Source organism: Dermatophagoides pteronyssinus, unplaced genomic scaffold (assembly GCF_027571235.1).
Source record: "Dermatophagoides pteronyssinus isolate colony J.1.1.1.1 unplaced genomic scaffold, Derpt_VIB-CSIC_2022.12 sq0001, whole genome shotgun sequence".
NCBI lineage: Eukaryota > Metazoa > Arthropoda > Arachnida > Sarcoptiformes > Pyroglyphidae > Dermatophagoides > Dermatophagoides pteronyssinus.
In genome coordinates, this window is record NW_027461525.1 from 5,860,087 (window position 1) to 5,877,633 (window position 17,547).

The following is a 17,547-nucleotide window of genomic DNA, read 5'->3' on the forward strand; positions in this document are numbered from 1 at the left end:
CCTTTATATTAATGTTGCCTATGCCAAAACAAAACAGATCTTTTGTTGACATTTTGAAATTTTTTGTTTGATTGAATGCATCTCATCCTTTCGAGCGACAGATCGATCGATGGATGGTTATCCTTTTGTCATTGCCCATTCTTATTCATATTTGGATGATCATCATCATCATTCATTGTTTGATTTAGGATCAAACAATCGAATGTGGCTTCTTGGCTTTTTCATTAACTCAAAACATCATAACACACAGAGAGAGTGAATGTTAATTTGCATTTAATTTTTTTTGCTTGAAAATTTCATTCATATTTGACTTTCGTTTGAAAAAAGCATCCCCATATGGCTATTTTTTATATGGCAATATTTTCATTCATTGAAGCCTTTCAAGCCCATTTTCCATATGAATTGAATTTTGTCATTTCAGGTATTTTTGTTGAATAATTTTCTCCATGGATCATCATCATCATCAATCCATTATTAACTTCCCAATCACATCAATAGTGTGTATTGTTATTCTAATCAAAATGGAAATGTGATTGCGAAATTCTGAAACATCTTCCTCCTCGTTGCCTTTATTATGGAAAATAAACAATCCTTTCTATTTTTTGAACAGAGCAAAAATAGATCAATCAATCAATCATTGGGGAAAAACAACAATCATTATTTTCATTTGACATTTATTTGATGTTTATTCATTTGCATCATCTTCGGTTGATGATGATGACTTTAATTTGACCTATGACAAACATGATGATGAGGATATTCAGGATATTCGATTAAAATCTTTTCGGATTAAATTGCTGATCGATCGGATGTAATCAATTTTCTTCAATTTTCTCATGTTATCCAACAGCAACAAAAAGGAAACGAAAAAACAACAAGTGTTTTCAATATCACCCAAAAAACTGTTCCCTTATGACCTTTGTTCTTATTTTTTCCTTTTCATTCTTTCTTACGTGTAGCATAGCCTAGCCTTTTAATTTTTCAACAACAACAACAGGAAGATCATTTTGTTGTTAGATTTGAAATCACACACAAAAAACAACACACTGGTAAAGTTCCCCAAAATTTATTTCCATTATTCCACAGTAGTCCAGTCAATAAAGTTATTTAAAGAAAAAAACTTTTTTCAAATCGGAACACCAAGACAAAACAAAACCTAGCCATATAAGTTTATGGACCATTCATTCATTCACTCATTCATTCTTTCTTTCTTTCACAGCCTTAGGGTCCAGTCGTAATAGTGATTATCATGATGGTAGTCACTGTCACAATACATCATCATGTTCCAAGACTTATTTGATGTTTTCGAATCAATGAAACCATATGCCAATTGGTGTTGTGAATGTAAAAATTCAAAAGAACCATCCCTGATCCCACCCATCCGATTACATATATATCCGATGTATGTATGTACATCACACACACCTGCGGTCATAAACACACACATATGATGTGTATCTGCATAGCCAACACCAAACACACATTTGTGTAATAAATGGGCAGGCAATAAGGCCATCAAGCAGACACCTCTCTTATGCACATCATTAAGCTATGAGCGAGTGTTACGCTAGCTTTGCGTAGCGTAACGTAGCACTCACATAGCATAAAAGTATAAGTATGTGTGTCTCAAGGGACCAATAAATTCAGCAAACATTTGTACCGTCCATTTCATTCGCAAATCTGACACCGACAACACGAACATTCAACAAGCTGTTGATCTTTCCCTGTTGATCATTCATTTTTTGACCACAAACGATCCATATGACAATTTGAACATTGTTCAAACATCATCCAACAACCAAAATGCCTAAAGCCTTTTTACTTAAGAAAAAATCTTCAACAACAACAATGGTGAATGGACCGATCTATCGATCAATATCACCCAAATTATTTTCACCATCATCTTCATCCGGAATCGGATCCCCGAATTCATTATCATCCACTATGAGTCACACAGAATTATCAATGTCACCCCGAAATGATCAGGAAAATAATCATTTTGATCATCAATCAACAATACAGAAAATTAATAAATATTCATCATCATTGAATGAAAATCAAGGTATGTTCATTTCAACTAACAAATTTGATAATTTTAATTCAATACAATAATTCATTAATCAATCAATCCAATCTTTTATTATTTCAGGTCTAGATTTAAGTATCAAGAGTTTATTAAAAGAATCAAATTCATCATCATCATCCTCGTCAACATTCGTATCAAGCTATCCATATCCAGCCAAATTTGCTAAAATTGCCGATTTTTTACGTACAAATTCCAATGAATCATCCAACAACAAACCAAACCATCAGCAACCGGTACCTTTGGTTACAACACCAATCAACAACAATCGAATCACTGAAGCTATCGATTACAGCGTTATTGAAGCGAACAGCAACAAATCATCACCAATAACATCGATAAAACCAATAAATTATTCTTCGAGAATAATGGATGATAAAGAAGAATTATCAGTTACAAATAATCATCATTATCAACGAATGCCACCATACAGTATAAATTGGAGTGAGCATTTTTCAGTTAATCAGATAATCGTATCCCCATCAAATAATAGTCAAAGATCATCATCTGCCGATGATTCTGGTCGGGAAAGTATACATTCAACCGACGATTTTGATTCCAAAATTGACTTGGATGATTCGATGGATTCGAATAATAAAATGATGAATAGTGGAAAAAAATCCTCATCCACTGCTGATCGTTATCATTGTCCTGATTGTCAAAAAAGTTATTCAACACAAAGTGGATTGGCTAAACATCAAGAATTTCTTTGCCAAAGTCAGGTGAAAAAATCATTTAGCTGCAAACATTGTGAAAAAGTTTATGTATCATTGGGTGCATTGAAAATGCATATCCGTACGCATACCTTGCCATGTAAATGTAAACTTTGTGGTAAAGCATTTTCACGTCCATGGTTATTGCAAGGTAAATTATTTTAAAAATTTTATTAAAAATTTCACCAAACTAACTGAAAATTCATTTTGATTTTCTTTGAACAGGTCATATTCGTACTCATACCGGAGAGAAGCCATTTGCATGTCAATTCTGTAATCGTGCATTTGCTGATCGTTCGAATTTACGTGCCCATTTGCAAACACATTCAGTGGTGAAAAAATACCATTGTAAATCATGTTCGCGTACATTTTCACGTATGTCATTGTTATTAAAACATGAAGATAATGGTTGTAATGGATCATTGCATCGATCATTATCAACAAATCCATCATCCACAATGGTTCCCATTCAAGTTTGATTCAATAATCAATAATAAAATCATTTTCGCTAGTCTCTTTTTTCTCAATCACATCACTATCATTGAATAATTGTAAATAATAATTACCTATTAACCTGTTGCACCATTTACTTTTTATTCATATAACGTTATCATTTTGATTTACAAAACAATGGATGAGTACCCTTGACCAAGTCTAAACCAAACAAATAAACAAAAATTTTGTTTCGTTTTTTACATAACAAATTAATTATTTAGTCAAATTTTACATTTCATTTGCATCACGCATACTTTTTATCACACTTTATTTCATTCATTTGATGGAATTTATTTTTGTTCACTTTAATTAAAATATCGTGAAATCACTTATGTGCCATAATTAATAAATGTTTTTTGTTTCACTGAAATATTTTTGGGTTTATTTTATTTGAGTCAGTAAAAGTATCCAAGGTCTTTTTGTTCCTATGATTGGGACCATAATATTCATAATATCGATATCTGCACAAACAAACAAGCACCTGTACAGTAGTCGTTTAAGGTCACGATCATCATTAGCCAAGGTCCAAGGTCTTAATAATTATCATTTTTGGCTCGATTCACTCAACTGTGTGTATTGGCATCCAAAATCGATAACGTGGTGACACATTCATTTAGGATGTGAATATCGAAAAAATCAAATCTCAAATTAATTTTCGTTTTGTTTCGAATAATAATAATAAAAATGGAAAGTTTTTTTCATTAACGAAAAATAAAACTGAAAAAATGAATGAAAATGAACTATGGTGGTGATTTTTTTTGTGTTTGGTGTGCACCTGTCGACGACGACGACCAACCAACCACCACACCAAAAACAAAAAACAAAATTTGGAAAAAAGGGACAGATGGCCCTTAAAAATATATCTGGCTAGCCCTGACCACCTTGTTGTTTGATTGTGTCGAAGAAGAAGAAGCGAGCGAGAGCGAAAGAAAGCCGGACATGTTCTTTCGTCCGAGACCTTGTGGTATGTTTGCTGCATAAGCGACAAAAGAAAAAAAACCAGAAATAAACTTGTTGAATTGCCTTTAGGCCAAAGTCCACCAAAAACACAAGGCACCAACAGCAAAAATTCAACAAGTTTATTTCGAAATACCGTAATCACTTACCAAGCAAAAAAAAATCACAATGGTTTCTCGAATCAACAACCGAAATATATTCTGACTGAATGAATTACAAGCAAAAAAATTGAACAAATTTTTTTGTTGCCACCGACACACTTCAATTTATCACACATTTCAATTTTTGGAAAGAAAAAACTTGGAAAATTTTTCAATAATGACATGATTTATTTGGTGGATTATGATTATTTAGTGTGATAATTACGCCATATCAAAATCAAGCCAATACACAAATCATCATCATTCGGCATTATTCGGTCAGTGTAACAGTTTATTTCCAAATATTCAGAAACGATAATACCCGAAACGCTGTTAATTCGGTTATTCGATCCGTTTATAAAAACTTTTGTGTTTTGTAAGAAAAAATTTTTCGGTGAAAAACAAAATTATTTATTATTTTGAAAAACCAAACAACAACAATAATAAAAGTGGTTTTGAAAAACTCATTTTGAATAACCGAATTGAGTGCAGAAGCAAGCAAAGAAAAATCTTGTCACATTTTTTATTTTGAATGATTATTATGATGATGATTATTTTGGGATAATAATGAAAAAAAACATGTTGTTATTGTCAAATTTTCAAAATGTTCAATGGCAAAATCTTCAAAAAAAATGTTTAAACGTTTTTCTTTTCGGTTATTAATCAAATTATTGTCACCGGGTGTATGAGGGGCAGATCGAGGGGGAACAAAATGAGATAAAGAATGAAAAATCAAATAAACATTCGAAATTGTTGTTTGTGCCGGTGTGAATCTTGATATTGATTTTTTTCGGTGCTGCACAAACACCAATAAGTATGTGTTGTTAACATACTAACACAACAAAAGATGAAGCAAAATTGATAATTACTCAAAAACCTAATCAGGCAATGAAATTGTGCAAAAAAGTAAAGCATTTTTTCGCTTTGCATAATAATCGATGGATGGATTTTTCAATTGATTTTTTTCTTTTTGCTGAATTTGAAAAAATAGTTCATCCGTGTATGCATGTATGTCCAGTGTGGTTGTTTAGTTTGTTTGGTTTCGAAATAGACCCAAAGACATTGATCGATCGATCAAGTGTTACCTGGATTGGGATAAATTGGGTGACGAAAAAAAATCGAGCAAAAAAACTCTCATCGATCGATTTTTTAAAAATTCATTTTGGCCAATGAATAAATCGGAAGTTTGTTTTCCACGCATTCATTGCATTTACCCGATTTTTTCCAACGAAAATCAAAATCAAATCAAATAATCACACATTTTCTTTGTGTCACAAAAATCGAGGCATCAATTGACACAGAAACATACAATTTGTTCGATTAATTTGATTTTTCTTTGGTTCGTTTTTTTGGATGGCTGATTTTTGCAACACACTGGTGCTTGTTGCTCAAATTTTTTTGGAAAAATTGCACTCAAAAGCAACAAAACAACAATGAATAATTTAAACGAATCAAGCCTTCGAATTTGTTTGTTAAATTTGATTTCAATTTAATTTTAATAATAATAAAAAATTTCACTGGAAAAATTTTTCCAAAAAAACATCATAATTTTTCATTACATTTGATTCGAACAAAACGGAAAAATGATTATAAATATATTCACATAATATTAAATTACACCATTTGTTTTGTTTGATTTCTTGGCAGTGAAATCAAAGACATTCGAAGAAAAACATGATGACTAAATTACCGGTGTTCATATGAGATGCATTACACACCAAGGCCAATATCATTAATGTCAATTTTTTGTTGCAAATGATGATGATGTAAAAAAATTTGGTTTTTTGAAAAAAATGTTTTAAACATCTTGTCTAATTGTGTGTGTGATGTAGGTATTTATCGTAAATAACATTTTTCGGTTTGAAAGAAATCCAATTCGGAAAAAGGAATAATATCTATTGGAATGATGTTTCAAGTATTTTATTAAACTCTTTTTCAACATTAGATGTTTTTGTTGGCTTGAAAAAGATTGTCGATTGCGACTTGTTGATTTAGAACATTTTCTTATCAATAATTTTTCACAATATTTTCAATATGAAATATGTTTTGACCTTTAATGTCATTGAAAACATGTTTTTATAAAAATCTCCAATACAATCAACAAACAAACAAAACACGCAGATGATGATGATGCTTAGATAAACTTTGCAGTGAAAAAATATTCATTTTTCAAAATCTCGATCAAAAAGGGTATAGAAAGAAATAGAAAGGGTCAACGATGTACAACAAGAAAAATTGATTATTGATTAATGATAGGCTTTTAATCATTATTATGCGATATTTCGAAAAATGCAAATTTTACATTTTTGCAAGGCGTGTTGTGTTGTGTTATTTTTAAATAATTTTTACAAATCGGGTAATTTATCATCACTTATTTGAAGGTCATCACCATGTTCCAGTGAAAACGATCCAGCATATACCCTTTACACCCTACGGGTGATTCAAATTTTTTGTTGAAAAATGAATAATTTTCCCATTCGCGATCGAAAATGATGTTTCGATTTCATTCGATAATAATCATAATGGTAATGGCAATAACAATAATAATGATTCATTTATCATCACCTGAACCAAATCTCATTTCTTTTATGAACGTGTTAGTGTTAGTCTTAGTGAGTGTAGAGTGAAGTGAAAATGTTAAAATTCAATTCATATTTAAATGAGATTTTCTCTCTGTGTTTGTTAATGGAAAGATTTGTCAAGTCGAAAATGGTGTTATAATAAGTTTATAATGAAAATTAGTTTCAAATGAGTAAATAACAAATTATTTTGCTTGTATCATTACATAATAATAATAATAATTGATGATGATGATTTTGATTTTTCTTTATTATTTTTTGAATCTGAAAAAATTCAATGATGACTATTCAAATATAAAGAGCACAATGAATGAAAAGAAGTGAAGAAAAATCCTAAATGACTTTTTCTATTATGATTTGCATGAACACAACACTTTTGCTTGTTTGTTCAAAGCTGCAAAGATCGATGAATCCCGATCGATCGATTGAACCCGAAAATTTTTCAACAAAATGAAAACCTTTCGTTCTTTATGCCATATTCGGATGTTTGCACACACAAGTTTTGTTCATTGAAAAGATTTAACCTTTAAAATTTGACCTTTATTTTTCATTTGACACAGAGAAAAAGAATGAAATAATCATTTGTTTGTTTGTTTGAAACCGTTTCAAATATAGTCCACACAAAACACACTTAGTAAATTGATGATCATCATCAATTCAGTTAGTGATGGTGGTGTTCCAGTTAACTTTGTCTTTCCCTGTCCGTTTTTTCAGTTTTCAGCTAAAAAATCATCTTGACTTTTTTGTTTATCTAAAAAGTTTACTTTAAACATCAATCGAAATGGATATTGTCTGATGGAAATTTGAATATTTACTTTTGTTTTTAGAATGTTTGATTTAGCATCAATCGATGAGGACGATGTGATTGAAAAAATCCAAAAATCAAATCTTTTCGAATGGGAAACAAAATCTCCGGTCGGATCGATTTATCCATCCCATTTGCCATGCAAAAGATGAAAATCAAAAAAAAGTTTCCCATATTGTCACAAGAGACAAACTCAAATTCAAAGGAAAAAAGAAAAAGAAGAAAAGATAATTCATTAATTTCATGCGTCAAATCATCTTTTATTATGTAGTCTTTTTACTGCTGCCAATTGTTTGGTATGTTCATCACAAAAAACAAATTCGGGTAGCAAAGAAAACCAAAATGGCTATTAACAAAGCAAGTTCCCAAGATGAAATGTCTTTTCTGTTCATTTTATCGATCTAAAATAGATGAATAGAGAGGAATGTCTATGTAACAAATAACAAACAACCGCATTACAATAGATTTTACCTCGGAAAAAATCTTGTTGGTCAAACTGATAACGACGATGATCAAATGATGATAATCACTGACAACAAAAAAGTTAATGGAACATAGTCAATGAAAGAAGCATAAAAAACATTAATTTTTTTTGTTAGTTGGTCGCAATATAATATAATTATGGCAATAGCACATAAATTGTGTTTGTGTGTGACCAATATGGTCATTATCTTTAGGATCTTTGACACATCATTTAGGAATGAATAAATAAATCCAAGTGTAAATGATGGGCGAGTAATCCCATTTCGATACAATGTGAATGTTTTTTTAATGTGATTTATTTACTATATGGAAAGCAATCATCATTTTAGTTAATGATGTGATAGTCATTGGGTGAAATGATCATCATGGTCCGAATGCAGAAAATAGATCTTTGTTTTGGCGCATCATCATCATAACATTACCATTATTTACATGAAAACATTCATTCAACCAATATCGAAAACAACAAACGGGAAATCATAAATCGCATTCGCAATACCTGAACTCATTATATCATTGTTATTTGTTGTTATTTCGGTCAAAAATATTTTTGTTCTCCAAAACAAAACAGATTTGCCAAGTTTTGTTCCTTTCATGAACCACACAACGGTTTCTGTTATATAATTAGTCGAAACAAATCAGATTTTGTCACCAGAAAACGATAGAAGATTGAAATCCAAGATAGCAAGGTGAGATTTGTCACAAGACATCAGAGAAAATAGATTACCTGATGATGATGATGACCTGACGTGTGTTCCACCATCGGGAATTAGGTAAATTTTCTTTATTTGATTTGATTTCTGGATCATCAATCTGATTAACAATCTATTTTTCTTTTCGATTATTTTTCCCACTAAATGGACATCTGTTTTGTTTTGTTTGAAAGTTCATCAGAAAATTCGTCAAAATTCCTTGGTTGATAGACAGCTAATCAGAATACAAAACATTATTGATTGAAAATATGGTTTCAAGATCGATATCTTTTTGCAATTGAAAAAATGAATTGGTGATGCTATTTGTTGTGGGCGAAAATCAATCCAATCGATCGATCCAGATCTCATAAGTCTTTTCATTTTGGTTGTGTTTGTTGACTTGATCTTGAATTTTGAAAATTTGTTTTGTTTTCATCTTACAGACCAAATACTGATTTTTTTGTGTGGTATTAAATCAAGATTAATCTTTTTTTTGCTTAAAAATTCAGGTCAAAGGTCGTGCTACCGATCAAACAAATATTACTTTAAGCTTTTGGTTGATAATACATTACCCGACGACGACGACGACAACGACCATCAAGCAGCCTAATCGATTGAATAGGAAAAACAACAACAACAGGGAAAAAAATATTGACAATTTTTATTAGAAAAAAAATTGAAATTTTTTTGTTGAATTTCAATTTGACAATATTGACATTTGACATGATGATTGAGGCTTGTGTTTGTTTGTTTGTCGTTGTTGAGGTTGTGCAACTAACAACAAAAAAAATTGCAATTTGTTTTCAAATCCAAAGATTTTCTTATTCAGCCTGACCTTTAAAAGACCATTTCTCCACAAAAAGTAATAACCCCCTCGTTTCGAAAAAAGGGATGAATTTCAAGGAAATCTCTTCCAAACAAAAATATAAAGATGTTTATTTGGTTATTTGGTTATTTTGCTGCTGCTGCATGTCATATTTATTATGGGTGAATTTATTATTATGATTATAACCGATTGGTTATTTGTTATGAAAAAAATTGAAATGTTACTTCAAATAGGACAAATAAACCGAAATCGTAATAATAATTGTTCTCTGAATTCGAGGAAGGAAAAAGTGAAAAAACATTGGAAATGAGATGATGTCCAATTCGAATGCAATAAATATTCGAGCAACAAAACTTTGGGGAAATGAAAAACAAAATAAAGAAAAATAATGGAATGAACAATCAATTTTTTGTTGTAAAGATTTGTTGTTGTTACCTTTATGCGAATAATAATAATATTTTATATTTGTTGCAAAACCTGATCGGATTTTTGAATCATTGTTATAGATATTAATATTTTTGTGTGTTTTCCCCAACAATCCACTTGTATTGATACTTAAAAAATCATATTAACAGAAAACAAACCAACAAAAAAAGATAATGATAATCGTTTTGGGCCATAAAATTTGTTCGGGAAGAAGAAAGAAGAAAAAAGGTAATCATTTTGGATCGATTGTAATTATTATTAGTGATCGATGTGATTTTGTTCTGCTGTTGTTGCTTTCTTATCACCATTCAGAAATAAGAAAACGGAAATGATGGGGATCGATTTGGTTTGTTGGTTAGGATTTATTTATTAATTTATTTTATTTATGAATTCAACAACAGAAGAAAATGAAGATAACCTTTAAGGTCGTAAAAATATATTATTTCTTCTTCCTTGATTCATTGAGGATGACATTTTTTTCTCTCTCCCCATTAGATATTGAAAAAAATTGATAAACGATAATTCAAATTACATATCACACAATGGGTTCGAAAATATATTCGAAAAACAACACAGATGCTATTCACCGATGCAAATGGACAATAAATAAATTCGCTGGTTTGATTTGATGGGTGATATGTTGATCGGTGACGACCATAATAATAAATGTCCATTATTTTTTTCATTTTTATTTTTTTCTTTTGGAAAAAAATATTTCGCTTATGTAAAAGAATGAAATCAATGAATGGAATGAATGGATTCAGCCAATTTAGAAAAAAATCTGTTTCACTGTAGCACGTGTAGAAAAAAAACTCTATTTTTTTCGAAAAAAAATTTTAGGGTTCACATTGGCCAATCAATAACTAAATACCGGCGGCATTCGATTAACAAAAACGATTTTTTTCAATTTCTCGTCGAATTTCATATTGAATGAAAAAAATTGATAAAAAAACTCGAAAAAAAAGTTTTGTCAATCGATTAAGTATGAAATAGATTTGATCCGATCGAAAGAAAGAAAGAGTTGAATTAAGCAAACGAAAAAAAAAATTCAATTTTGATGTAAAAAAAATTTCAAATTCAAACAGTCAAGCATCTCTTTGCCAGCTATATGTTATTCATTAATAATAATTTATGTCAATTGATGTTGAAAATGAGCTTATATTCATTCATTTTGTTTCTGTTTCATTTCAAGTTTTTTTTGCTGAAAGGATTTGTTTTTTTGCTTGCAAATGATTCATTTATCCATTCAACCAACGGTATTTGATATCATCGATGAATGAATGAACCGATGTGTTCGAACTGCTGAAAATTGGTTGGGTGAGAACCGAAATGATGCAAAAAAAATGAAAATGCAAAAAATCTTTTACAACCACCAAGTTAATCGATCGAAATCGGATCGAAAGCCGAGCAGGTTCATTTTTTCTACATACCCAAAAGGTACAGACAACCAGAAACAAATCAAACAAGAAAGGGTTACAAACATATATTGAAAAGAAAAGAAATGAAAAAAATATAATTTGATTGATTTGAATTTGGATTCGGTTGTCACTGAATGCAATGATGATGGTGGTGGAAAAAAACTGAACCTGTTTTTTTTATGTACACCAAAAGCGAATTGATTGGTTGAGAAAAAAATGTCCGAAAGGAAACTATTATGATTATTATGAGATGACAGATGTAACCGGAGAATGTGTCATTGTCGATCAACAATTATACAATTCATTAGAGATGCATGCATGTTTCAAGAGCAAGAGCCAAACAAAATTCGGCTTGATCGGTTATATTCAATATTGAATGAGAAATTTTTTCGGCAAAAAGTTTTCCAGAAACATTATGATAAAAGTTTTGGCAAACAAATTACCAAAAAGATTAATTGATTGGTGTTGTTTTTTCTTACCGGAAAAAAATTTACCGGAAATTTTTTGAAAAGAAACAAAAAATATGAAACAAAAGTGGAAAATAATGATAGTACAAACAAATAATTTGATAAATGAATGTATGCAAAAACAACAAGCAAATCAATTGTTATTTATGGTATGATGATGATGTGACTTACGATCCTCACTTCCTTGATCCAATGGGATTTTAATTTGTTTTTTGTTTTTCCCGAAAAAATGATAACACAACAAATAATGCCACAGGTATGCGCAATTGGTTGGTTGGTTGATGTATGTAATTAGAGTTACCCAAAGGATTTGGGCAAAACAACAACAACGAAATGATATATCCATAAGCATTTGATTCAATTTTATCTGCATGTCATGGACCGTCAACCAGGATAGTTGCTGCATAATGATTTTAAATGGATCCATTCAACTTTTTCCTCTTCTTCTCTCTTCGGTTTCTCGCTTTTTCCCCTTCTTCTTATACTATCTATTTATATCTCTCTTTTCTTAACTGGATGATCATCATTTCAAATGAAAAAGATTATTGCTCTATATGGCAAATGAATATATGGTGTGAGTGTTAATTATTCCAATCATATCAACCATTATCCAACGAAAACGACAAAAAACAACAATTATCATCTCTTTCCCCCTCCAACAACATTTGGAGAATAATATATGATGATGGTAACAATTTTCCACTATAAAAACGCCGTTTCTCAACACTCAATCATTTCATTTGTTTGCTTGATGAATTTCATCCATTTTTGTGCTAGTTTTTTTGTGTTATTTGTTTTTTGAATACAAATCAACAATAACCTCAGAATCAACAAAAGAAAACAATGTTCAAATATAATAATGGAATGTCCATCATGTTTGGTGGTGTTTGCATGATATACATCATACTATCCGTCATGATTTTTCAAATGATCGAAGCCGGCGATAAAAAAGGTGGCGATCTTTTTATAATTGGCGGTAAATCTGGTTGTGGTCCAGCATTATTATATAAATCCAACGGCAAAAAAGGTGGTAAAAAAGGTGGCGGAGAAATGATTATTATCAACAATTGTGAAGGACATAGCGAACCATCCTATAGTTATGTACCATATCCAATGTATCATGGTGGTGGTGGAGGCGGTGGATATTCTCACGGTGGCGGTGGTGGATATTATCGACGAAGACGTTCAATTCAAAAATAATCATCATTATCATCATCTTCATTAATTAATTCTTTGCAAAAATCATCAACCAATTCATCATCTCTAAATGTGTTCTCGCAAATATTAATTTTCATTCAAAATTTCACAAAATTTTTTCATCATTATTTGTTTTGAACTCCATCATTCATAAATTACGTTACACAATACTCACTCATTCCACAAACACTTCCTTCATCACTTCATAATGGATAAATTTTTTTGATATTCATTTTTTTGATTCTTCTTTTCTTCGATTGACATGGAAATTTTAATAAAAAATAAAATTTTAAAAAAAACAAAACACCCTTTCATATAACTTTTTATTGAAAAAAAATTTTATTTTGATCGATTACTATGATGACATTTTATTGGTTTGGTTCGGGTGATTTTCTTCAAGGTTTGTGTATAGGGTAATTTAAATAACTCATTGATGATGAGAAAGAAAATTCAGTTTAATTTTGGTTCAGACAATTTCCACATGAATTAGATGATGTTATGTAATTTGATTGAATATCTTTTCCGCGGAGAAGTAAAGAAATAAAATCTTGCATCTTCTGACAGATGCACGGAACACTACCGTTGATCATTCGTTGTTGGGTTAGATCTTTTTTCTTTTGGCTGGCCAAATCATCATCAGCATCGATTGTTTCTTTTTTATCTATAAGACAGTGAAAGACCTGAATAGGAAAAATAAACAAAACAAAAAGAAGATGAGATCGATCAAATTGTCTTCACAAGTCGACTAGATCGACACATATGGTCATATGGATAGAAAAAAAGGATACACACATGTCAAATGAGAGAGAGAAAAGGTTACAATTTTTTTTCTTCATTCATTCATTTTGATTATGTGTTTTTCAAGGGATGCCAGGCCCTTTTCGTACCGGACGAAAAAAACAATCGATCTTTGTCGTACATGATCAAAGGGTTTGTTTTTTTCATCTTCGTTTTTTTCTTCGCCTAAAAAAATGAATGTCACATTCACCATGTCGTCACTGGTAGCATCATCAAAATTATTCGGTTGAAAACTGACTGACTACTGTTGCATGCAATTATTGATCAACTTTGACACTAATTTACTATGAGTTGTCACTTTGAATTTCTGCAAAAAAATAGACCCCCGAAGCATTGACATTGATGGACGAGATGAGCATTGATTATGATGAATTGAACTGGTATTCTTTCTTTGAACGCCATCCGAATAGATCATTAAAACATGCATTTTTTTGATATAAAAGAAAAAAAATTTCCATTTTCTCGTTGTCATCATCATAATGAAACAGAACAAAAGGATGTGAATTTTATAAAAAAAAGAGTGAAAAACAAAATGTAAACTCATTCAATTCAATGTTTTTAATGACAAACTTTTACTTTCAATTTTTTATTATTTTTGGTGAATTGAACAAAACGAAAAAAATCCTATTGAGATAAAGAAATTTGGATTATGAATTTTTGAAATTAAACAAAAAAATTATTGATTGATAAAGGAGGATATGCATGTTGTTTTTTGAAAAATCGACAGTATCGTATTTCGAACATTATGGTGTTCAACGTCGATATCCGCCGCCATGATCCTCATGGTCTGCATGTCCCATACCATGACCATAACCCCCGTAGCCAATACTGTATGGAATAGGTATATAATGTGTTTCATCATGATGTCTACAATCACCGCCAATAATCAATATATCGCCTTTTTTTCGATGACCAGTTTTGAGAAAAACATGTCCACAGCCACCACCACCGTAGCCACCATTGCCCCCTTTTAGTATTAATATATCACCACCTTTACGGGTTGATTCGACGAGGTTGAATAGTGTTGCCCAACAACAAAAACACCAAATTAATAATTTGATAATCTCTCTCATTATTGGTGATTCACAAATTACAACAAACAGAATTACAAACAAACACTGTATTTATAAAAATCTAGACACACACTGTTTGCACATTGAATGATTTGGTTTGATCATCAATCGATCCGATTAGAATTGGAAATGAATCAATCGCAGCAAGCTTCAACCATAATTTATAGCGAAATTAGCGAAGAGAAAATCAATAAAATTGAATCTTTCGATCTGAATTCATGCTTGACAAATTTTGTTTCATTCATCTTTTTTGTATCATCAGAAAATTCAAGTCCTCGTACTGAATGGCGCCTATTCTTGTTTGATTGTAAAATTTTGGATCATTTCCTGGAAATGATTCTGAAACACTGATAATGTTCGTTGTGCCATCATCTACCAACCAGGATATTATCTTTTTGAAAATTTCATTTTAATTTCAATTTTTAGTTTTTTATTTAAAATTTTTGTTTTTCAAAGATAAAAGGTTTATGGTTGATAGTGTGCACAAATGATAATTGATTTTGTTTTCCATGATTCACAATAGTTGTGTGTCAAATATATCTATCTCTCCCGTTTGTAATTTTGTTGTTGTTGCTTTCTATCAGTCAAAGTTGGAACGATTTGTCGGTTGATCTCAAAAAAACTCTTTCGTGGAAAAGATATGGTTGATGAAACCATATCATTGATCGTTTTGGTTGTCGACAATTGTCTCTGATAGTAATTTGTCGTCGTTGATTTCCACTTCATTATCATCACCACCATCGTCAGCTTTGTGACTGTTTAGCTTAGTGATATTATGATCATTGTCAACTGGTTCCTCTTCATTACATACTCGTTTATGAACAGGCCAATGCAATCGTTGACAACGCTCATCACAGTATGTAGCTTTTTTACATCGGGAGCATCGTTTGTTTGGATTAAATTCTGAACATGTGAAGCATGTATCATTTTCCTCGATACCGATTGCTTTGCCCAATATTGTTTGACTTAGAACGGACAATGCACTTGGCTCTTCACCGATTTCGATTGTTGACAATGTTCGGACTAGTTGTTGAAACAATGCATTCTCCTGATATGTATACGAACGAATAGCCTGTCGCAATAATCGTTCCATATTTTCGGGGAAATTTTTGGCGTTTGGTTTCAACCAAAATTTGATAATATTATGAAATACTTTACGAATGGCTGTCGAATCCAATTCGGTTTCTGTTGATGATTTAGCTTTTTGGAGAGCATTATTCAATAGATTGAATATGAAATTCAAATAATGAATTTTCAATGATAACATTTCGTTTGGCTCATTCGATCGGAATAATTTCTCACAAATATGATCCATGACAATATCGATCTTTTTCACTTCTTCAAATATCGATAGATTTGATTCGAAAAAATAGGCAATACGTACAGGGTTGACAGCAACCAAACAAACCAATGAATGCATTGTCGGTATAAATCGTATCGGCAGTCTTGGTTCTTTTTCCTGGCCATTCAAACGGCTGTAATATTCAATGAATTCCCGGGAAATATAATTATTGATAACCGCTACCGATTGATGTTGACCAACAAATGCAGCCATCTGTGATGCATTGCGACCGACACTATTTTTTTGTTCAATATTTGCGCCATTTTCCAACAATAATTGTATTATTGTTCTATGACCACCAAGTGCAGCAAACATCAAACAAGTATAACGATGTTCATGGTCATTTTGATTGACATTGGCACCACGCTCAATCAGGTATTTTGCAATCTCCAAATTGCCTTTGAAACACGCATGCTGTAATGGACTCATGCCATTTTCATCTTGACAATTAATATTGATTGGTGCTGATTCACTATCATCCACAACATTCAAAATGTTGACCACTTTATCCAATGAATTTGATTGAACAGCTTCAATCAATCGGGATTCATTTTCGGACAGTGTCGGCCGTGGCGTTGGTGAAGATGATGACAATTTTGCCATAATTTTGATTTTGGATTTTAATGAAATTAAAACCAGCAGTAAATGAATATAAAACCACTAAACTCTTTTGTCAAAAGTTTTGTTGGCCATTTCAGTTCAGCTGAGGAACGAAATATTATTTGATGCACAAGCGCAGATCGATCGACCATTGCATTAATGTTTTTGTTGACATGGATGATGATGATCAATTAATTTGAAAAAACAATCGCATAGAAACCGATCAAAATGATCGACAGACAACAGGAACAAACAAAAGCAATTTGTAAAAGAAAAAACAATCAATTTTCATCGTCATTGCGAATATCGACCCAAATCCAAAAAGATTTTCAACAAAAAAAAACAAATTAATTTTCGAGCAAAATTTTTTTATTATAAACAACAAAAATAATGCGCAGATCGAATGACCATAACGAAAAAATAAAAACACGAGAGATTCGATTTGATTTGAAA

General features: G+C 31.2%; 3 protein-coding genes across 3 annotated transcripts; 2 read left to right on the top strand and 1 right to left on the bottom strand.

Moving 5' to 3' along the window:
* The first annotated feature begins 1,260 nt into the window (after nt 1-1,260).
* On the top strand, nt 1,261-3,661 carry LOC113795755 (uncharacterized). Its single transcript, XM_027345966.2, has 3 exons — nt 1,261-2,062; nt 2,150-2,947; nt 3,022-3,661. The coding sequence occupies exons 1-3, from the start codon at nt 1,804-1,806 to the stop codon at nt 3,273-3,275; spliced, it is 1,311 nt and encodes a 436-aa protein (XP_027201767.2). The 5' UTR covers nt 1,261-1,803; the 3' UTR covers nt 3,276-3,661.
* A 9,148-nt stretch (nt 3,662-12,809) lies between these two features.
* On the top strand, nt 12,810-13,556 carry LOC113795753 (uncharacterized). Its single transcript, XM_027345965.2, has one exon. It carries the CDS (start codon nt 12,928-12,930, stop codon nt 13,282-13,284), a length of 357 nt encoding a protein of 118 aa, XP_027201766.1. The 5' UTR covers nt 12,810-12,927; the 3' UTR covers nt 13,285-13,556.
* A 1,066-nt stretch (nt 13,557-14,622) lies between these two features.
* LOC113795758 (ankyrin repeat and MYND domain-containing protein 2) lies at nt 14,623-17,400 on the bottom strand. Its single transcript, XM_027345970.2, has 2 exons — nt 15,999-17,400; nt 14,623-15,145 (listed from the first exon to the last, which is right to left on the bottom strand). The coding sequence occupies exons 1-2, from the start codon at nt 17,095-17,097 to the stop codon at nt 14,832-14,834; spliced, it is 1,413 nt and encodes a 470-aa protein (XP_027201771.2). The 5' UTR covers nt 17,098-17,400; the 3' UTR covers nt 14,623-14,831.
* Nucleotides 17,401-17,547: the final 147 nt, after the last annotated feature.